Source organism: Numida meleagris, chromosome 1 (assembly GCF_002078875.1).
Source record: "Numida meleagris isolate 19003 breed g44 Domestic line chromosome 1, NumMel1.0, whole genome shotgun sequence".
In the NCBI taxonomy this organism is placed as follows: domain Eukaryota; kingdom Metazoa; phylum Chordata; class Aves; order Galliformes; family Numididae; genus Numida; species Numida meleagris.
In genome coordinates, this window is record NC_034409.1 from 190346613 (window position 1) to 190369788 (window position 23176).

General features: G+C 42.1%; 1 protein-coding gene across 5 annotated transcripts in view; it reads left to right on the forward strand.

Moving 5' to 3' along the window:
• TENM4 (teneurin transmembrane protein 4) overlaps positions 1-23176 on the forward strand; it is a 593977-nt gene that overhangs the window by 393309 nt on the left and 177492 nt on the right. For all 5 annotated transcript variants that reach the window (XM_021382894.1, XM_021382902.1, XM_021382887.1 and 2 more), the window contains one exon: positions 19655-19825. In XM_021382894.1, the coding sequence (XP_021238569.1) occupies positions 19655-19825 (171 nt within the window). The remainder of the gene's footprint in view (positions 1-19654; positions 19826-23176) is intronic.

A 23176-nucleotide genomic window follows, 5' to 3' on the forward strand; every position in this document is an offset into this window, starting at 1 on the left:
ACTGCTGTAATTACGGGTCATAATTACTAATTTCTTAAGGAACTATCAATTATTAGAAATCAAATTCGATGGTTCAGCTCAGCATAAACATATTTAACAAAGATCGTCTCTACCAGACCCAGCGTTCTAATCAACAAGCAAAAAAGGCAGATATTTAATTAGATTTTGATGAAAAATTGTGTTTAATTTCAAGTATAATCAATTATTAATTACTGTAATGAGTGACTCTGGCGGGGTTTACTAATTAACTCATTTAAAAATTATGAATAACCTTTTCATTTGTAATTATTTTTTACATCCTGTCAAGTTGCAGATGAGAATTGTATCACCTAGCCCAAAGGAAAAAAAAGAACTGGGGAGTCAAAATGTTTGTGCTTCCACTAAGTTAAGCTGAGGCTTTTAGCATTCCGATAAAAACTACGCTGTTATTTACCAAACTGCTTCGTTCTTTGAAACAAGTGGCTGTTTTTTCCTCTAGTTCTCTTTTCCCCTGTTTTTGCTTAGTTGCATTTTATTACAAATACCTTTATTACAAATACCTCATTTCAGCAAATTAAAGCAGGATTTTGCTCTTTGTGTTGCCCCGGGGACCATCTGAGTGGTTGTGTACAACGGATCCTGAGTAGGAAGGGATGACCTCTATAGGAACACTACTTCCACCTGCTCTTGTTATTTAAGATAACCATAGAATTTTAATGACCATTTATATCCTCCAAAACTGAGGTCAGTGGAGAGATTTCCACTTAAGTGAATGGGCTTTGGATCAGCTCGCAGGATCACAGAATCACGGGACTACAGCATCACAGAGTGGCTGAGGTTGGAGACACCTCTGGGTCCATCTGGTCTCATGTGCTCCAGCAGGGGTACCCAGAGCAGGGTGCCCAGCACCATGTCTGGGGCCTTTTGGAGATCTCAGCGGAGGAGATCCCAGCCCCTTTCTGGTCCAATGGCAGCACTGGGCATTTACTTCTTTTTCTTTCTTTTGGACACTGATTAGTTAATGGAAATACATCAGATTAATGCCTAGGACTTCAGGTTGGGTGGGGCCCTGGGCAACCTGATCCGGTGCCTGATGTGGTGTTTGGCAGCCCTGCCTGGCGCAGTGCGGTTGGAACTTGATGATATTTGAGGTCCCTTTCAACCCAAGCCATCCTGTGATTCTGTGATTGGAGAACGCTCTTCACCGCATCACACACGTCACAGTCCTCTGTTTAAATCTTAAAAACTACCCATCGCATGCCCTGCCTATCACACAAGGGCGTGCAGCTAGAGATGCCCAGAGCTCTGCTAGTGCCACCGCCTTCTGTGTGACAGATGCTCAGACACACCTGGGGGTGTCCACCCGAGGCAAGCAGGGCTCCATGAAACAACACGGCATTTGGTTGTTTCTGAAGTTCTTTGCTGAAGCCAGTTCATTTTTTCTGCATTCGTCCGAAACACTTCCTAAATCATTTGTTTAAAGGCTAAAAGCCAGAGTTTCCATTTAAGAAAGACTTCATGGGATGTAATAGTTGGAGGCTCACTTATCTTACCGGGCCTTTTCAAAGGAGAGGGGAGGAGGCATAAGTAGAAGTCCACGGGACCTGAACAGCAGCTATCATGTGTCAGCACTGTGATCATTCCGAAGCTTTTACAGGGCTGAGTCACTGGTCCTGAGAGATAACGACAAACAAAATATAACGGGGCGTATCCAGCACCAGAAGCTGGTTTTCATTTGAATTAACTGGCTTTTGGTTGACTCGTTGCCACCTTTTCAAATACCCAAAGGCACGCACCAAGGCAGTGGCAGCAGCGCGCGTCAACGTTGTGCACGCACGCGGCTTACACAGATCCTGGGAGCTCTCCAGTCGCTTGTCTCGTGGGGTGAGAACACCAAAGGGAAAAGCGGTGCCAGGTCGGGACTGTGACATTAAACCGGCAGGAACGGCACCGCTGGAGCCACCGAAATGAAAGGCCTCTTGAAGCAGCTCGCCACTGACCTGCAAATTTGCTGTTCCAGGAGGTCTCGGAGAGACGGCGCTTTGAAATTAAATTGTCCATTTTCGCATTGTCCCTTCTGTTGACAGTCAGACAAGGAACATTTTCGTGGCTTCTGTGTGGCACGGAGCCCTGCCTTGGAGGGGCAATTTAGAGAGAGATGCTTATGGCAGAGATAATACCATGAGGTATGTTGCTATCCAAATACTTTACCTGCAGTTTCGGTGCCTGATAGATGCCAGCCCTGATAACGTAGCTCTGTAAAGTCTCTGGCACTGCTTGCACTGCTTGGGAGGAGGATTTCTGAGTACAGCAGTAGAAGAGACCTGTTTGGTCGTCCAGCTCTCCATGCCCAGCAGCTGTTTGGCTAGATCCGCGGAACAGTTTCTAAATGAATTAGTGAAGGAGAATGGATTCTTTCTTCTGCAACTGAAGGTATTATCCTCTGCCTGATGGAGATTCCAGATGAGATGGGAGCACGATTTGATGTAGTTAGGCACTTGCAATTTTCCTATACTTAAGCATGTGTTGCGGTTACATTGCATGAACAGCAAGAAAGATGGACATTTGATTTAAATTAAAGTTAGGGCTGGAAAACATTTTATGAAGCCAAAACAGTCATTCATTTGATTGGAGTCAGAACTCTCTGCTTTTCAGGTCTCCTTTCGTCTGAGCTCTCTTCAGACATAGCTTCTTTCAGAAAAGAGCAGTGTTGCTTGCTACAGGCAAAATGCTCTGACACTAAAACCACGCTGGGACTATGATGTGTTTATAAAGTGTCTTTCCATGTATTGTCAGAAGATCACCCTGAAAGCTAACTTCAGCTCTGTGATTCTTTGATGCAGTGTAGTAAACCCAATTTAAAGCAGCTCTCTGAAACTCTTAGCTCTCTAGTTGGGCAGCTATGGATGGGTAATAAACCAGTTACTGTGGTGTTTACATCCCACTTAAGGATGATAGGAGAAGTTATTAATGCTTATCTCTTAACATTGAGCTGTATCAATTAATTCTGCTTTTGTGCCCTCATAGTAAGTTTTTTATTCAACTTAAAATATAAAGCAATGTTTTACCCCACCAACAAGTTTCTTTCATTTTCTGCTTTAATATTTCCTTTCTGATCCCAGACTAAGTTCTGCTTTGCTACTCTTACCATTTGTTCTTTAGATTCACAATGATTTTTCAATGTTTTCCATCTTATCTTAGATAAAATGCAGAAGCTCAACAATCTGTTCTAGCAAAGCCTTTACACTATGAAGTCAATCTGCTACCTAAAGAAGAGCTTCCAGGTCTGTTTTTGGTTCTTTCACATATTCCCCGAATTACTGCAGACAGCACGCTTAGTAACGTTGGGTCTCATTTACTTCATTTTACCCTGAATTTACAAAACTGCGAGATCCATTTTGAAAACGGGCCGTAGTATCATCCATAATATATTTTATGTCCAGTAGATGCTTGTAAGATTGAACATTTCCGGATGCTGCTTGAAAGGGATCATCATCACAACCCAGTGCTCTCATTGTAATGTTATATAGCAGTGCCTGAATATGTGGTTTTTTTCTGTTAAATCTGGCTCCTGTAGTGCCAAAAGAACGCAAGCATGCTTAGTGCCAGTCCCTCAATGACAATTTCACAGTTTAAATTGCATCCAGCTCTTTAGTTTTCCATTTTGAAGTAGATTCCCGTACCATCTGATTATGTATCATTGATACAGACTGAAAATCCCTTTTTAACTCCCTATACCCAATGGCATTTGGGAAGTATGGGCCTTGTCCTTCACTTGCACATGCTCCTCTTAAACTGGAGCAACCTCATTTACTTTAGCAGTCATTTCAATGCAGTCAGTTGATGGCATTGGTCCCTATGTCTGCAAAGGAGCTGGACCAAGGTTAGAAAAGTTTCTGTATATTTGTATGTCTCCCTGAGTCTGGAGGTTGGGCTGGCTAAAGACAGCAAATACACTCTTCCATCCATTCTGAAGTGTCAGTTCTGTTGCTGGACTCCAAGTGATCTCAGCAAAGCTAAAGACATAAAGCAAGTCTCAGTTGCACGGGGAGATGCTGTCCCAGTGAGCTTTCAGCCCCATTTCTGACAAGACACAGGGATCTCTTCCAAGGTTTGTCCAGTAACAGAGGTGGGAAGATCTCAGGGCTTTGTGTGCGCTTCAGTCACACATGGCTCTTGTTAAGGAGCCAGGCAGGGCAGCTGCTGCAGGCACTGATGCTGATTGAGCAGCGCGGAGCTCAGGATGCTGCCAGCGGGGATCTGTCAAAAGAAACTTTCCCTTGTCAGACCTACAGCGAGTTAGTGACTCGCTGGAACGTTTCAGCCCCAGCCACTTCATGGTGCTACTCCTTGTTCCTCTCCACGTGCAGACACGCGGTGCTGTACAAAACACTGGCACATCCCCAAAGTGCCACACAGTATATAGCTGCACTAAATAATGTTACATGTGTGTTTTGCCTAACACGGCCAAGAAAAGGCATTTGGTTGTTGGTATTACACCTGTACACAAAGCAGTAATCATCGTCAGGGATGAGAAACAACATTAATCCAAGATGGCCTATTCATTTCCACTCTTACATCTCCCTGTTTTGTTATCTTTCCCCGCTGCTTTAGATGCATGGTGGTGTTAATTATAACCCACATCTTATTCGCCATCATCTGCAAAGTCAGGAAGAGCTGTTTGTATTACGTGTATCTTTTCTTTGTTTTGGATTGTGCACTGTGGATAGTAGCTGCTGTTAGCTTTATAGTTCAGGTAGAACGAAGTACAAGTGATCGAACTGCAGCTTTAACATAAAGGTTATAAAGATACAAGATCCCACTTTAAAGCTATTCTTGTGAAGATCAATTCATTCAGGTGGGTGTTAAAAACTTACCATAGAAACTCCGTGAAAGAACATTCGCTGTTTCAACCTGAATAAGATTTGCAGCCTGACATTAAAAATGTTGGAATAGGAGAAATATGCAATGGTGTATGCACTCTTCCAGAAAATACTGCTAGAAAAAAATAGCAGAATATAACAGAAACACACTTAATTTTGCTTGAGTTGCCTGATGTGCCGAGTGGGATGGGTATAAAACTGAGGAGTATTAAAATTGAGCTGTTCCATTTGATGGCGATGCATTCTCAAGCTCGGCAGAGGAATTTCTGCTTTGCGAGTGGTTAGCACTACTCCGAGCTCTGCAGTGCTAAGGAGCATGTTCAAATACGGTATCTTTTATGAACTGATTCAGTGTTTACTGGAAGTGGGAAGAAGTAGGTGCATTCCCTTAATTCTTATTTAAAACTTTTTTTGTAAATGTTAGTGTTAAAAGCCATAAACGGTCTTAAATCATGTCGCTTAGGACGCTTTGGGCCGGTAACCTCCAGCTGCTTAACCCACCCTTTGCACACTGGTAAATCACGTCTCCGCTTCAGATCACAGCTTCCCAACCTAGATTTGTGAGGATCTCATCAGCTCTTTCTGACTATGAAAATAACATTGGATTTTTGTTACCAGCCTCTTCTGCTTACTCATCAAGTTACTTTCAGCCTTGGCATTCCGATGGCCGATGTCCCGCCTTGTGTACACAACTTACGATCAAAGGGCTGGAGCAGCTCTGTTTTGAAGAAAGGAGGGTGGAATCAGGCTTGTTCAGCTTGGAGAAGAGAAGGCTCCAGGGAGACCTCATTGCGGCCTTCCAGTACTTGAAGGAAGTTTATAAGCAGGAGGGGGACCGACTTTTTACATGGTCTGACAGTGATAGGACAAGGGGGAATGGCTTTAAACTCAGAGGGGAGATTTCAGTTAGATGTTAGGAAGAAATTCTTTACTCGGAGAGAAGCGTGGCACTGGCACAGGCTGCTCAGGGAGGTGGTGGAGTCACCATCCGTGGAGGTGTGCAAGAAAAGAGTAGGCATGGCACTGAGGGACACGGTTAGCGGGCATGGTGGGGGTGGGTTGGGCTTGGACGTGGGGATATTAGAGGATTTTTCCATCCTTAGTGGTTCTATGACTCCATGCATATAGCTCAGCCTTTGACAACAGCAGAGAGCGTTTTGTTTGAATCATTCACATTTGGCAGCTGTCCAGCTCTCCTGTTTATCTGCTCTGTCCTCACCATTGTGTTTGTCTCTTGAATAGTCTTGGAGTCATCCGCATGTTTATTCATCCGTGCTTTTATATTTACTTATATAACACTGATGTTAAGGTTGAATAGCTTCAAGCCCGCTATCAACTGTTAAATTTCATCAGAAATTTTGCCATTTGGTGGTTTATCGCCAGTGCTGATGATTTTAAGGTCTGTCAGTTAGCTTTTCATCCCTTTTGGAGGTAACTGAGGAGTATTTTTCAGTGTCAATGACAGCCCTAGCTGAGCTCGCTCTTCTGACTAGTTACCCGCAGAAATGCATGGTAATTAAAAACACTGAAAGGAAGCCCATTACTGAAAATGTTTCTTTCTTTCCATACTGCGTCTGTATTGCTTGTTACTGTTCTAAGCGTTTGCTTCTTGAATCTGAAAATCATACCAAATTAAATCAAAGTCATACCAAATTACGTCAAAAGCTTTACGAAATCGTAATTGTGTCAAAATACGAGTAACTGTTTGTTTCCTACTGTCTATTTTTCAGAAGATCAGTATAAATGACCTGAATTAACATACGTTCACTTTTGTCATTCTTCATCAGCTGAATTCCGTGTTACGTTTGCCATTATTTTGTCTGTAATAGATGTCAGGCTACTCAGTGTATGCGGCTTGCATCCTCCTCTTTTCCCTTCTTAAATATTTGCACAGCATTAACCCTGTTCTAATCTCTTGGTTGCTGGTTCAGTATTAATCAGTGAGTCAGATTCCTTCTCTACCAGCTCATCTCATTTACTGGATGCAAGTTAAATGAGCCTACAGATTTAAAAATGTTTGTCCTTGAATAGATGTAGTTTAATATCATTCTTGGTTATTAATGGACTGGGAAAAAAAGTTATTTCCTGTGAAATAATTGCATTATCCTAGTTATTTGCAAAAGCTAGACCAAAAATACTTACTGAACATCATAGCCTTTACTAAAACATTATTAACAATTTCCCCATCTCCATCAAGTAAATAGCTGTATCACTGCTCAGCTTACTGGATTTCAATACGTTTTTTAAATGTTCTATTGTTCTTCTTTTTTTAATGTTATGTGTTTCTTCCTTCAAGTTTTCAGCTTCCTTTATCAAGTTCTGTGTGGTCTCAGATTGATATAGATTCCCCTCTGGTTTCCTATTGTTCTGTGTTTTTTTTTTCTATGATACTTCTTATTTCTGCTTATTGTTTTATTTTGACACTGAATGAAGAGGTCCTTTGGTCTGAGTCTGATTCTCTTCCATCACTGTGGGATCTCAGGGAGAATGAGCTCCATTTCGAAGCAGACCACCGCTATGATTGAATCTCCAACTGCTCCAAAGCAGAGTGAGGCTGTGCTTCCAGAGGGCTCCATCTGATCTCGAGGTTTGCATCAATGTGTCATGAAACCAGACATCAGTAACACGTCATGGTTAGCCCCTGAGACGCTTGATCCATTCTTAAGTTTAAGAATGTTTAATACAAAGAGGTATGAGTTTAATTTCCATCTCTTTTCAGTAAATGGAAAGATATGGGCTCTCAGCTTTTATAAGCTTTTATCAGTTGCTTTTAGTGAGTTTTTATAGATGCTATAAGCCCCCAGAAAAGAAAATAACAGCATGCTGAGCCAAAAGTGCTGACCTTGCCTTTATGACAGTGGCACAGATGTGCTGCTATAATCTCCATTTCATGGCTTAGATTGACCTTTGCACGCAGACACTGAAAAGAGATCAATTTTACAGATCTAAATATCTACTCGAGTTCTCCTCGAGTCCGTGTTTTTATTTCATACTAATTAGTGTGAAATAACATAATTTAATTGCAGTTAAGTGGAGGGAGAAAGAAAGAAATGTTTCAAGCAATGCACTTCTTTCAGTGTCTTTAAATACCATACATTTGTGTGGGCAAGCAGTCGTAAGGGGAAGCTCAGAGGTGTCAGTGACAGTGAAAAACACTCCTTAGTTATAGCTAAAGGTTTATCTCCTGTTCTTTTTCTAGCCTAAATTAGAAGACATCTTCAAAGCCTCATTTGCAGCCAGGTCATACATTTCTATCAGATACGTGCAGTGATGCATTCTCTAAGGTTTGTTTGCACCTGTAGTTAAAGGTGAGATATGTGTTAGGTACACATCTTTACACTGCTAAGTGAAGTGGTGTTGTTAAGTACACAGTCTAGGTAACGTGCTAGATGACCTGTGAAAAATAGAAATGTCCAACCCACTCTCTCCCTCTGTGACAAGATTTCAACACCACTGCTTATGCTGAAGCTTAAAAGCTCTGAAAGGACCACTTATGCAGTTTACTTTGAGATATCAGAATCTGATGCTCAATAAATAGGTAGGTAGAGGTTGCTGAATCTCTGTGTTTAAATGAAAATCTAATAAACTCTCTCACCATCCCCATCCTTTCCTGCCTTCCTCTTTATTTGATTTTATCATACCTTCAGTTCCAAGCCTGTCCTTATTGCAGGCAGAAGCTTGTGCCTGGGAAGATGATGAGAACAGCATATGTTAACTGTTTTCAAATACAACAGCACGAAGCGCAGCAGCAGCATCACACCTTGCTTGCTTGGTACAACTGTAAGCATCACTTCATTATGTAAAGAGACTCTTTAAAAAGCAAAGCAGAACAAGGCAGTTAGCGTGATGATGGCTATGCTTACGCTAAGTATTTAAGAAGAAGCTCTAATTTGGCAATCAGCGGAGCAGAATCTCTTTTAGTAATGGCGGAAATTATAATGAAATCAAGCATCAAATGGTCTTCCTTGGACTGTTGGTGGAAGAAACCCTCACAATCAAAACATAATGATATTCCAAATGGTGTTAATCCCAGTGATCAGTAACAGTTTGTTCATATTAGTGTACCTTCTCCAGCCCTGCTGGAACGTGGGCTACTCCAGGTTGTGAAACAAATGTTTCTGGGCATCCAGCTTGTCCAGCCTGGACCCATTTCTGTACTTGAGCCATCTGTAGAGAATGATCTCTGGTAGAAGGGACTCTATCATGGTTTTGGCCATGGTCAGACAACACCTGAGAACTTGTGCACAGGAGTCCTAGCTGGCAAAAACCAAACCCATGGTATGGACTGTCGAGTTTCAGTGTTCGGGAACAGGTCTTTGTATTGTTTAATTCAGTAGCATTTATGTAGTCTTTGGGGAAGAAGGATCAAAGCAGCATGCTGTGCCTCTGAGCCATGATGAGATGGAATTAGTATGGCTTGAGTGATTACAAGTGAACATACCCTAAACAGACTTGTGGAAGAGAGGTTCTGGATCTCTTAAGCAAAACATTGCCTTTGGATCTGCTGCTATTTTATATCTCTATTGCAGGTACCAGGGAATGGTGACACCTTTTTCTATTAAATACAACAGACAATAGTGTGTGCTTTGTGATATCCCTCATCCACACAGAGCTGGCAGCCTTAAAACTTGAAAATCTAAGTTCGGACATGCTCAGTAGGGACCTATTTAGAGTACTATAGCAAAATTGTCTGCACTGAGTGCGTTCCTTCCCTTTCCAACCCCCTCCTATTGCTACCAACCAGGCAGCACATATGGCATCCCTAGAAAGCAATTGAACGTGCTACAGTGCCGGAGTTGCCAGGGTTGAGTGGCAATCTCTTTGCAATTGTTCTGCTCAGCATTGGACCAGTGGAAAAAAAACAGCCTGTGATGGGGGAATTAAAGGCTATTACAGAGTACATATGCATACAGGGGCTGATCTGAAATCTTAATTCTGTTCTTTGCTCACTTTGGAGTGCTTGACTTGGCGAACTTTGAGTTTCTTTTGCAAACGCTTTTTTTTTTTAGGTGTAATTAAATATAAAGATGGCTGTGGGCCTTTTGAGAGCGCGCTGTGGGTTGCACTTGCAAGCACTTGCTTTAATCTATGTGCTGGAATCAGTCCTAAGTCCAAGGGAACAAATCATCGGGTTAAGTTTCGTTACGGAGGGAGCTTTCCACACTGATGTGAGCCATTCACTGGGATTTATGGTACCAGAAAGCACTGTGCTGGGTTTAGCCCATGGTGCCTGGACAGTCAAAAATCCCCCGTGTCACTGATTGCGCTGTGTCATCCACTTTATCAGCATTGTCAGACTGTACATTTGCATCCATTTGCTGAGCTTATGTACAGGCAAAAAAAAAAAAAAGAAAAAAGAAAAAAGGAAAAAAGAAAAACAACAGATTTTCCCTCTCCTTATGAACTGTTGGGGCAATCTGCTTCATTTTCAAATTCATGAAAAGAAAATAAGAAAACAAAAGATTCTTAGCCTGCTTTAAACAGACCCATTTACTTGTCATGTCCGAAGCAGTGAAAGCAGTAAGATGCTCCTGTGCAGATTAATCTTTTGGGATTCTCTCCCCAAAGTCACCAAGTCGATAGGATTCTGCTTTAGGGCTCAGTTTTGATGATGCTCGCAAGCATTCTGCTCCTGATCTGCAAAATGTATAATTTTGTGCTTAATTTAAAGCACCTCCATCACGCGCTTGAAGTCACTAGATTCACTCAAGCTAAGTACAGCTTACGTTAAACCTGTGCTTTGGGATTCAAGGGATTCTGAGATTGTCATTTTGTTCATTTTTATTACAGCAACTAGCACAACCCAGGTGGGGCTCTAGTGCTATTTCAGCCTGCACGGTGATGAATAACACTACTGCAGTTTTCAGCTGATTTTAGGATTAAACCATAAGCAGCACTCTCCAACTCGTCCTTATGATAAAATGGTGCGTGTTCAGAAGGGTGGGCAAGCAGACAAGCCATCACTCCTCATTTGGACTAGATGGTCTTAGAGGTCTTTCTGAACCCTAATGATCCTAGCCTGTAAATCAAGATCATAGAATCATAGAATCATAACATCATAGAATCATGGATATCACAGAATTGTTGTGTTGGAGGAAACCTTAAAGCTCACCCAGTTCCAACCCCTGCCGTGGGCTGGTTTCCCCCCACCAGCTCAGGCTGCCCAGGGCCCCATCCAGCCTGGCCTTGGGCACCTCCAGGGATGGGGCACCCACATCTTCTCTAGGCAGCCTGTGCCTTGGCCTCACCACCCTTAGATCCAGATCCTAGATCTAAACTCTGATCCTACCTATGCTTTGCTGAGGTGAAGAAAACAGGGAATTTTAGTGACTTTGGAACAACGAACTGTGTCTTTTAGACGTTAAGCACCCTATTCTATTAATGTGGGAGAGTGGGTTTTCTCACGGTGTCTGGTAGACATAATAAGGAAAAAGAAGCAAGCGAGAGGTTGCTGATTTACCTATGTAAATTATACCCTTTTTAATTAGCATCTCACGGCTTATAGGTGTGTAATGAAATGTTGTTTGTAAAATTATACTGTCCACAACAGACTAGCCCAGAATTTTAGTAATTGCAGAGCAAGGTAGCAGGCCCTCTGGTAGGGCTGCCTGTCCTCATTTCTCTAATTGAAGTGAGTACCCCAATGGGAAAACTATTATTTTCTAATATTATATGCACAAATTAAAACTCCATTTAGAGGTACAGTGGGACCATCTTATAATTGACTTTGATAGTGAAGAAATATCTCAGTAATATTTATAGTAATACGGTCTCTGCCAGAAAGGGTATCTAGAAGGGAAAATATTATTTTAGTGAGAAAGGGCTGAGCGTGTGTAACACCAAATTTACTAGAGCTGTGGGGGCTGAAATAAGCTGCTTTCGTTCTGTAAGCTGCCTAGCAGCAGCAAAATGTTGCTGAGATCCATCTTTCAACTTCCTATTCTGCTTTCACAATGGTGAAGGAAATTGCGGATTGTATTTAAGCAGACAGCTCCTTGGTTAAGCCACAACACCTTTGTGTCATTCTTCTTTTTTTTCATAGGTTGACACTTTAAAAAATCATCCCAAAAGTATGCTAAGCATTTAAAATGACAGTTTTCTTCCCTGTAGAAAATGGGAAACGTCCAGCAATCTCCCATAGCACTGGAGGGGCCAGTGATCATCTATTAGCGGTTTGAATGGACAGGCAATCACTTGAAAGTCTTTGATCCCCAGGGGTAATTAGGGAGACGCTGAATAGGAAGTGCTGACTCTTTGCATTGAACAAACATTGAGTTTAACTGCTTCGTTTTATAACACGTCTTTCCAGTCAATTCCTTGAAGGTTGCAAAGAAACGCGATGCTTCAGCTGGAAGCTTTTTTTTTTTCTTCCCTATTAAGAGCAATGGAGAGCTAAATTAAAATATAAAGTGTTCTCCTAAGAAGGATCTAATACAATTTGGTAGACCATCTGCTTCTGTCTTGGAAATCTTTGATACTGCTCTTCAGTGAGGAGGGGGTCCTAGAGTCGCTGGTGTGTGTCAACTCAAAGCAAGTGCATGCATTTGCAGCCAGGGTTGAAGACGATTAAAATGCTTTGTTCTCCTGAGAGGCACTTCCCACTCTGGTGGCAAAATTTTAAGAGGTAGGAAGCTTTGGATCGTTTGAATTCCTTCCTTGCACATGGTGATTCTGGCTGGTGGAAGGAGGAAACCCAGGTTATCTCTGAACAAACTGTGTCTGGGGCTTGCATTGCTTGAGATCTCTTTGGGTGCAAAGGAATGGCCAAGCAACACTGGGATGATTGGTGGAAGTATCCCATAGCATCTGTCTACAAGGAGGTGGCTGTAAAAACACCTGCCTCTTACTGCAGGACATTTAGGGTGCAAAAGGAAAAAAAAACCACAACGTCAAAATTATCTCTTTTAGCATCTAAATCCTTCGTCCTTACCTTTCACCCAGGGACAAGGCAGATAAGGGCTCTCTATTGCTCAGCAGGAAGAATTTGCAGCCTTGCCTAGCAGTGCCTTTACGCCCAGCCTACGAAGAAGGCATATGAACCCTTTTTTTCTCCTTGAAGCTGGATCACTGAGCAATCAGAAAGGGGACCAGCTGGGGAGCTTACAATAAAGGGCATTACCCTAAATGTCCCTCTTTGTGTCTTTTTGTTTTATTTTTCTAACTGATTGTCCTGTGACAAATAAACCTACAGGCCAGGAAGCAAAGCCATGGGACCTCCCAGCCACAAGCTGAGATTTTTCACTTAAACAACGCGTATTCAATCTGTTCTTTGGGCTCTGTTTCTTTTAGGCCTATTAATTTAGCATTTCTAGCTGCCCAGGAGCCTCAATTCAGCTGAATTCTCCGTTCCCACGTGGCTGCAGTCCTGTCCTGGTGTGCAAGTTCACATCCATTTGGGCAGAGGATGATTTCTGAAGTCAGGTTTTCCATCCCTCAAGTAAGTGCGTTAAGCCACGAAAGGAAGGATTTACCCATAGGAAATAATTTCAGATGTCTTCAGTTCTGATGGCGAGCGGCTGAGGGAACTGGGATGTTTCAGTCTGGAGAAGAGGAGGCTCAAGGGAGAGCTTACTGCTCTCTACAACTGCCTGAAAGGAGCTTCTGGCAGGGTGAGGACTGGACTCTGCTCACAGGCAACAGCGATAGGACGAGAGGTACTGGCCGTAAGTTGCACCTTAAGTTGCACCAGAAGATCCTGCACGTGTGGGTCTTTGTGGTCCAGGTCTTGCCCCCCACAAACCATGAGAGCAGGTTCAGTGCACTGCATCTGTTGCCTTCCTCTGGCACCAGCAGGGCCACAGCAGCCGCTTTGATACCGACGCTTGCTGTGTTGGCACAGAAACATTGTCCAGCACTGAAGTGGAACAGCGGTGTAAAGAGGGAAAGCAAACTGCTTGATTTCTTTCCCCGCTGTTTGTTTTACTGTCTCCGTTCTCCTAAATCGCGCGCGCTGCTTCCGTGATTTATTGAAGATTGACAAACCAGTGATTATTTCATGCTGAAAGGCTCCTTTTCATAACACTGAATGTCACAAAAATATGATTAATTCTGCAACAGCCAATTCTCCCACTTCTACAGAAATCATATAATTTCAGTGTAGAGAGACACAGTTATCCAGATAATTACAGTCAAGTTTATTCCAGAGATAGGAGTGAAAGCAATCCATTTACTTGAGTCAAAATTAGCCCTGAGTAATTCAGTGGTGGAATTTGTGGGTTTTTTTTTTTTCAATTAGGATAAAAAGCAAAACTCAGGTCTCATTGGAGAAAGTCTGTTATTATAAGGCTGACTGTCAAAGCTGAAGGTTAAAGAGGATCGTGTAACCACCACGTATCGTATGCTTGATTCCACAGAAAGACGGGAGAGCAAAGAAACAAACCACTTACAAAGTCTTCTCAACCACTGACGGAGCTCAGGCTAGTTTGGTTGTTCCCTTCCCATCTTTCCTTTGCTCTCCCCTCACCTTCCCTTTTCTTGGTTTCTTTCCTTCTGCATTTTTCTCTCCTCCTTCCTCTTTCTTTCCCATTTTCATTCACCTCTACTAAGGCATCGGTGCCTCTCCTCTCGCCCTTCTCGCGCTGCTTTTTCCTATTTTATGTGCTTCCTTGGCTTCTTTATGCACAATGCACTTCCACCCTTGAATATGCAGAGCTTCAAAATATGGTGCTAAGAGACTTGCTAAACTTCACAAATTACAAGCCTGAAAGTTTCTGTCCTGTTTGGATGCTCTCCATCCAGGCTGTGCGCCATGCTCGTGCTGCTGCTGGCTCACTCCTTGGTGTGCTCTCTAGTCTGAGAAACTTGTTTTTCTAGCATTCGGGGCAAGATCGTAAAGCAACTGCTACTTTCTCCATTCATTAGCTTCTCTAGGAGCACTGCCCAGGTGAGGAATCGCTCAGCCAGCATCAGCACCTTCAGCAGAGAGCTCTGAGAGGGCAGCAGAGAAGGCAGCAGCGGAGCCACTGTGAGAATGGATTTAACAACACCATAGAAGCAGCCGGTGGCTTCAGCCACAGCCTTAATTTCAAACATCGTAATTGATTGGTTCGGTTCTTTATTACACTTAGCTTGCTGCTTTGGGCAAAGCAACAAGCTAATAAAGGGCCAGCAGTGTGTTTTTCAATTTTTTTTGCTGACTGGTGTGGTTTCTGGGGGTCTCATATGCTTCAGTAAGCATGTCTTGTCTTTTCTTCCCCCTGTGATCTATCACAATCATCCGCCTCTCTCTGCTTACTCCTTCGCTCCATCAACCTGTCCCAAGAGGTGTCCATTTTGTTGACCATGTGAATTATTATCTTTGTTTGTCCTTTTTCATCCTAAATGCTATCCCAGTTTCTTTGTCCTCCACTCCGCTGAGTAAGATGTTTTGACCGCAGTGTTCCGCTGTGTCGTAAGCAAGCGGCGATAATAGAGAGATACCCAAAAGCCTGGGTTTCTTGGAGGCAAGTTTTGAAAGGATGTTCCTCTTTATTTGGCTTAACAGCATCAGCTAATGTTGCTTACGGTCTCCATAAACAGCTGTGGAGTAGGAGTAACGCAATACAGAAAGAAATAATGTGTTAAAACCTAAAGAATCATGATCCTGAATACCTGGTGAAACCAATATGAACTTTGATTTATTTGGGTGGTTAAATAGCTCGGCTGCTGCTCAAGCTGTTTGTAAATCTGCTTTGCTCAAGTGAATCTGAGTCCAGCAAATGAATAGCCACTGCACACTGAAATGCTGAACTCGGCAGGGTAGTCAGACCCTGCAAGCACTGTGAGGTTTGCATCTCTTCTTTCCCCCCCGCCCCCAAGAAGGCAACCAGAGATGCCTCAGAGCAGAGGATAAGGTTGTTCATTCTGCCACAGAGCACGCTGTTACCCGATCAGCAAGTTTCAGGGCACTTTTTGCTCGCGCTTCGCTGTCGTTCAAAATGTGCAAGTCAAAGATGTGATGTCAAAACACAAGCATAATGGGCCAGATGTCCCAGATGACTTTACCACAAGTTGTTGGTGCTGAAACGGCCCAGGGAGCATGCATGCAGGGTTTCTCCTAAGTATTGTTTCCATTTCAAGGGAAGGCAGACAAAAGAGTTTTATTAACCATGGGAAATGTAACCAAGGTTTCTGCAAAGAGCATGTCGGGAGGCTTCCCAGGCAGTGAAAGCTACATGGTATTTTACAAAAGGGTACACTTTAATGGTTGTTAATTGCAGTCTGCTCTTTTAATACGTGGGGAGCCTTCGATATCTGCTTATCTGCTGAGCATCATGTTGGGGAGAAGGACATGGGGGCTTTTAGGAAGGCACTTGCTCTTTGGGAGCCACGTCTTATATCTAGCTGAGCAAAGGGGAAAAAAAGCCAAAGACAAAATGTCAGCAGTGGGTTCAATTGACCCAGAGAGTGAGAATATCAGGAATCTCAAACTATTTTTACAGCTCTACTTTGCTTTTAGAAGCATTAGCACTTCAAAGTATGTGACTGTGTCTCTCCTCCATCATTCCAGGGTTTTTCCCTGATTACGATCTTTCTTCTCGTTTTTTTTTTTTTCCCACACAAAAGAACTCGGCATGAATTTAACACAGAACAACGTCGATTTGTGCTGTCCTAGAACCTTTAAACAACTGTGTGAATCAACAGCTTTACACATCCCACTGAGTTTTAGACCTAAACATCCACTGCTGGTTCTGCTTGACTTTTTAGCATGACTATGGCACTCCGAGGGAGCAAGGAGAAGACTGAATTTTCCATCAACTTGCAAAGCAGATATTGTTGGTATTTGAAAGAAAGCAATGATAAACACTTAGCCAGCTGATTTCCAAGAAGCATACATGGTACCAGAGTGTGTTTCCAAAGCAAATCAGACTTCTGGTTTGGTTTCAGAAAGGCTTTTGTTGTTATTACTTACCTGCAGCAGAAATTGTGTGATGTCTGTCCTATGGGTGTGAATATTTATAGGTTTCTATATTGTACTTGGCGGAATTGAATTAGAAATCCTCAGCAGGGCACTAGATGCAGACTTGGGATCGATGTACACAAGAAGCTTTTTGCATCAGACAAAATCTATTGACCAAAGACAAAAGTTGTCCTATTAACGTGTTCCTGTATGATATCATAGATAGTTTTATCTGTGTGTAGTAACACACACAGCATCTATGTTATGTGTAGCTTCGTCATATTTTCTAGGCTGGGACATTGTAAGATACTTTGCAAACATTTAGGAATGAGTGGTGACAAAGAGCCATGATTCACTTGCTTAAGAAGTTGGTAATTAGAGGAGAGTCATAGCACTTCCAAACTACCTGATCTGTCCTTTGACTGAAGCAAGATTTTGTCCTTATTTTGTCCTTTCCTCTTAGGCATATTTAAATGCTGGAAGAAATGCTCATAGCCTTCCCAGTGCGCACCAAACTATGCTGACTTCTCCGGCTTCATTTTCTTGCAGGAGAGGAGGGGACTTACCCTGTGATAACTGAAGCACAGAGCAATTCAAATGGTCTAGTGAAAAACTGATTGCTAAATTCATGCCTGAGCTAGTGATGTTTTGTATAAGCTCATACAAGTCTTTGTGGGATGCAGATATTTGGTAGACGGAGTTGGAATTAAGCACTTAAGGCCAGCAGAGGCATCTGGACTGCTTGCTGTCTAGTACTGTCTGAGTCTGGAGGAGTGAACAGGCCAGTGAACAGGAGTGGTTAAACATGGTATCTCACATGCACTTGGACCACATTGGCTCCAGAACGGCATCTGGGTCACACATCTGGTCCATGGAGGGGTCCAGTCTGGACAGCATTGTTGAGCAACATCTAGGACTGAGCTTGCAGAGAAACCTCTGGAGGAGGTGTGAATGAAATGCCTGTTAGGGCTTGTGAACCTGGGAACACAGAGTAAGTGAAGCAAATTAACACACAGCTTCATTCTGATGCCGGAACAAGTGAACTGAGTCAGCCCCCTTATCCACCATACTTCTCCTTTTTCTTTCCAAGAAGTAGAAATAACAGATTCCTACCTGATGTTATTTTATGGGGTTAATAGCTGGGAAGTCTCCAGGCACCCTGATGAGGATGAGGGCCATATAAGCACAGTGATACCATGCAAACATAGCAATGCCAAATGCTTGTTGCAAATTCCTTCCTCCCAGTCTGATTTCCTGTCTTCCCTTGCACAGTGGCTCTGCCAAATACTCTGCCTTCAAATCAAAATACTGGCCACTCTGCCTGAAGTGTCCTGGTTGGATTACCAGTTGTGTTGATAGCATTCCTTCTTGGTATGTGTACTTATACAAGAATGCTTCAGTTGTGAGGAGATCCCTGGGAGACTTTCCTTGCTGCCTGGGGGTTTTAGGAGAGTATTTTCTTTCTTAATGATCTAGACTTTGTTAACAATCAGCCCCTGTTTATATGGTAAAATGAGAGTTTTGCTCTCATTGTTTTTGTGATGCTGTATTAGTGCAAAGACAAGTTTACTTGTGTTAGTAAATGATAGATGACCTAATTGAAACTGAAGTGGAAAAAGTCACTGATTTTGCTAAATTGCCTAAACATGTTGTTTTTGGAGAACTTCTCAGATTACTTTTCAATCTTCTTGAAACGACTGTTCCTGATACACAGGTTTAAATAAACTAACCACTTGTCCCTGACAGCATTTGCCAAGCTGAGATATATCTTTAGGTATAAAATGAGAACTATATGCAATGGAAATACTCCACTATTTTACTTTTTTTGACTCTTTTTGTTTATGTTAAACGTCTGCGATGTTAGTGCCATTGAACAGTTTCGTGGAGAAATTATAGTGTAAAATATCAAGGCACTCCCTTAAAAAAGAAATGTCATTTCAAGTGTAGAGAATACCAGATCATTTAGCTGTAGAGAGCCTGAAGCTAAACTGGATACTGATTGAATATGAAATGTTTATGCTGGGAAAGGAAGAACTGATATGGGAAGCCACGTTGTTTTGCTTTATATTTTCAAGGGGCAAGTATAAATTGTGTAAGCATACGATTTTCCATACTCCTCATGCATGTATTTGTTTTTGAAGTATTTTGTCTTGTTCTTTAACTTCACTTGTCTTCATGTAAAACCTTAAAACAGATTCATGTTTGCACTGGATGACTTTGCATGGCCCAGAAACCTACAGAGCGCTATGTCTTGGTATCACACAAATCTGAACGGCGCTTCTTGTTTTCAAACCTTGAGGATCTTTGAGCCGAGTAGGAGCAGCTGAATTGGGCCAAGAAGTGCTCGATCACAGTCTGTCGCATTCCTAGTGCTGAGCACAAAGGGATGAGGGCAAGACTGATCTAAAATTGCTTTGATTTTTACTTGGTCTTATTCAGGAAAAACTGTCAGAGATATCTGTAAAAGCTTGTGTGTTGAATTGATGGGTTCAAAAAAAGCAATGAACCTATATAATATGCCTCAACTACAGCAAAGCAAACTAATGAGTCATTTTCTAGGATTTATTGTTATGATGACGAGTAATACTCCTTGTATCTTTGTGTTCACTGCATTGTCACCCAGCCTTGGGAGTTTTCTGAAACATGGCACCTGATCATTCCTTCACATAGGCCACAGGTTGGGAGTGGTTCTACTGGAATGATAGAGGTGCTCCAAAACTGGCTTAGATGGGAGGAAGCACCCATGAAATCGGTCTGGTAGAACCAGTATGGGCTGCCTAACCCCAGGAATCCCATTTTGCTCCTAAAACTATGACCACTAACGAGGTGGTGGAGTGAGGGTTTAGAAAGTGCCCCTGTAGTTCTGCAAGACTCCCAGACAGAAAAAGATGACTTCTCTCATTGCTCACCACAGCCATGCACCTGTTTGGCCTAAACTGGCACCTGCAGCCGATGGAAGGGCAGATGTATGAAATCACGGAAGACACAGCCAGCAGTTGGCCAATGCCAACGGACGTCTCCTTATATCCTTCGGGGGGCACAGGGTTAGAGTTACCTGACAGGAAAGGCAAAGGAACCAGTGAAGGTATGGTTGGTGTGTGTCCATGTTGTCAGTCGTCTGTCTGCCTCTGAACTCCAGCCATCCAATCTCATGTTCCATTACCTTCAGTACTGCCATTGTCAGGTGCTTTTTCCAGTCTTTCACATCTAGAACTAGTAGTCGTCAGTCTTGTTTCCATATGTTTCTAAGTTTCATACCTTTCTGATATTCACTCATGTGATAAAAGTGTGTGCAATCTTCATCATGCTTCCAAGGTATTCTCAAGGTGGAACTATCTGTACCTTATCTCACTGGGTACAGAAGTCCATTGGGAAAACTCTGTCTCAAATGGCTATTTTCAAGGGGAAGAAAAGACTTGAAAATTAGAGTCCTTGATTGTTTAATGAACAAAAATACTTGGTTTTGCCTTCTCATTCCCTTTACTAACTGTTTCCAGGAAGCTACTAAACTAAATGTTTTCAAAGAATCTACGTAGAATCAGGTAGATTGCACAGCGAGTATTGGTATTCCATGGTTGGATTTCTCTTTACAAAGGTGTCCAGATAAAAGGTCTGTTCTCCTCAAAGCATCATCATGGTGTCGGCTTGCAATTTTAACTGAAACTAGAAGAAACTAATGGTTTATCAATTCAGCAGTGCATTATCTAGTAGCTTTAGATCTTACTGTGCTCTCTATAGGAGGAGCACTGCCAAAAGTACCCATAAGCTCTGCAAGGGACAGGTGTTTTATCCCTCCCAAGGCTTAATAGGAGAAATGAGGAATTCAGAGCTTCAGAAAGCTGTTTTGTGATTCAAATTTCCAGAACACTGTTCTGTTTGTGTGTCAAGTTTCTTCGTACAGGGCCGACAGATTCCAGCAAAATTGAAGTCATTGGCTTTTTTTGGTATTTAGTTGGGGGCTGAAGGTTTGTGGGTAAGAGACAAGAAGTATGCTGCTGTTCCAGCAACCAATTGAATCCAAAAGTTTCCAGAGTTCCCTGGAATTTGGCAGGGAGCCTATGTTTATCTGTTTAATTCAAATTAATTGTAGGATGGGTTTTTTTATTGTTCTGTAAGAGCTTATCTGCCTTTATCAGTCCAAATAAGGGCCATAATTATGTGTGTTCCTTAGAAGTGTATTTACTAACAACTGATGGCTGACAACAATGTTCTACAAGGAAAAAATCAACTAAGCAAGTTATTCTCAGCAAACCTTACCAGACAGTACTGCAAGCTGCAGACCTCATATGTTGTATTCAAAAATACTTCAAGACAGATCCTTTAGCTTGCCATGTGTTTCGTTTCTGAAACGTGTAGTTTTGATCTGTTTATTTCCTTTTAAAAGTCAAAATGAAAAGAAATGGAAGTATCAAAAACTACTGGCCAAATCAAGGACTTCCACTTGATTTCTTTTTCCGCCATGCTTAGCGACATCAGCAAAAGTTTTTGACTGTTGCTGAAAAACCTCTGCTAAAAGAGAAATCTGGAAAATCCCCTAGGATTGTCATTAGGAGAGCCCTCAAGTCAGTGCTTCATACAGGTGTTTGGGAAGCCATAGGCTTAGAAGAGAGAGTCTTCTCCTGACTGAATGAACGCATCAGGACAAGATCTTTTTTGCAGGACTAATCACAACCAGCCATAAAACAGCTCTTTCCCCAACAAGTGACTACGCAACTAATTCTGGACTAGCAGTGCAGCATGGCTGCTACTCTAATTCAGAATGTATGCGATTGAAATTTATTTACAGAATGGATTAAAACGTGTTTGAAAGTTCTCTTGATCACGCTGAAATAGCTTGGAACAGTCAATCTTATCGCTGATCTGAATGAATCATTACCAACGTCTTGCCAATTCCCATCAGTGGCTGTGCTCCAGCACACCATTTACGGGTGTTTAAGCCCAACCCTGTTTAGCAAAGCACTTAATCACATGCTTACCTTTAAGCGTGTAATTAACTGTGATTGAAGGCAGAGGAGTATAAGTGTATTCTTAAGTGTTTTGATGAGTCGGGGTGCCTTGCTATCAAAAATTCCAGCAGATTCAGCAGGGGCCGAAATGAAATGGTTCATTTTGATAACCAAATAAATTAGGAATTGTTGCCACGGCAACTAAAAAGTTCAAGGTAATGCATGGGAAGAGCAAAGTAATTGACAGCCCAATTAAGAATTCAGACCTGAAGTTAATTTTAAGCAGTCAAATATTCTGATTAAAACTTAATTTCTGATTAGAAGCTAAAATTGCTTTCTTATTGTACTTTCTTTATGGAGAATCCAATCCGTCGGGCCTGATCCCACTGTAGGCTGAGGCTGGCAAGACAAGGGCTGACTTGAGCCTCGTGAAGAGAGTTGTGGGGAGATGTGAACCCATGGAGCAAGACATGGCGGCTCGGTGCCCATCACATTTGAGACATAGAAGTGTCCGCCAACAGGAGACATAACCTTTGTAATCATGTGTGCAAACAATTATTTCTGTGAACTTGTCTTCCAATCTCAGAAGCATTTTTCTTGCTTGTGCAAGTGTTGCTTTCTGTACAGGCAGAATACACACTGTGCTACTTCTCTCCAGGCTCCCTCTAGCACAGCAACATGTAACATATTAAATTCTCACCTTCCCGGATTCACTCCGGTGTGCCATCTTTATTCATGAACAGTCAGACCACACATCAAATACTGTAGATTTTCACCTGAATTTCTGTGAATCTATAAAGCATGTTGGTAGTAATCAGAAAAATATCTACCATTTGAAACCCAACACGTGATGTCTTTGGCTGCTTTTTAATAGAATCCTGAATCTTTTCGTCTTACAACAATTAAACAAGAAACGTTGCACAAAGACATCAGAGCTGTTTGCTTGAATCCTGACTGGGGTAGAAGTAATTTTTAGTCTATCAAATAATTATTTACAGTCCAGTTCATAAAGTAATCCCCTTCAGAATCGAGCTAGTTGATGTTCATTGTGAAGCTGCACACTACCAGCACAAATGAGTCTGTAAGAACGGCCGTCTACCTAAGCTGCTTCTGATTGTCTCTATTAATATAAATTTTGATTAGAAAAGGATAAAAAGTCTGCAGATTTCCAGCTTGTTTTTATTTGAATGTGATGAACAGTGATAAATGAGGATCTATAAAATAACCAGTAGCTTTTTTACTATGAGTAAGTGTAAACCCTTTGCTTTCTAGACTATGCTGTTATGCATAAAACTATATCCACGAGATAGCCCAGAAATGAAAAATGGCATCAGTTCCCAATGTACTTAAGCAGTTTCTAACTTTAGTGCAATAACCAAAGATTAGTCTTATTTGGACCCAAAATTCTGATAAAAACTTTAATACGAAAATGAAAATATCTCCTTTCTACAAAGAAATGTCTTCAGATGCTTCTTTTGTTAACTGTCAAC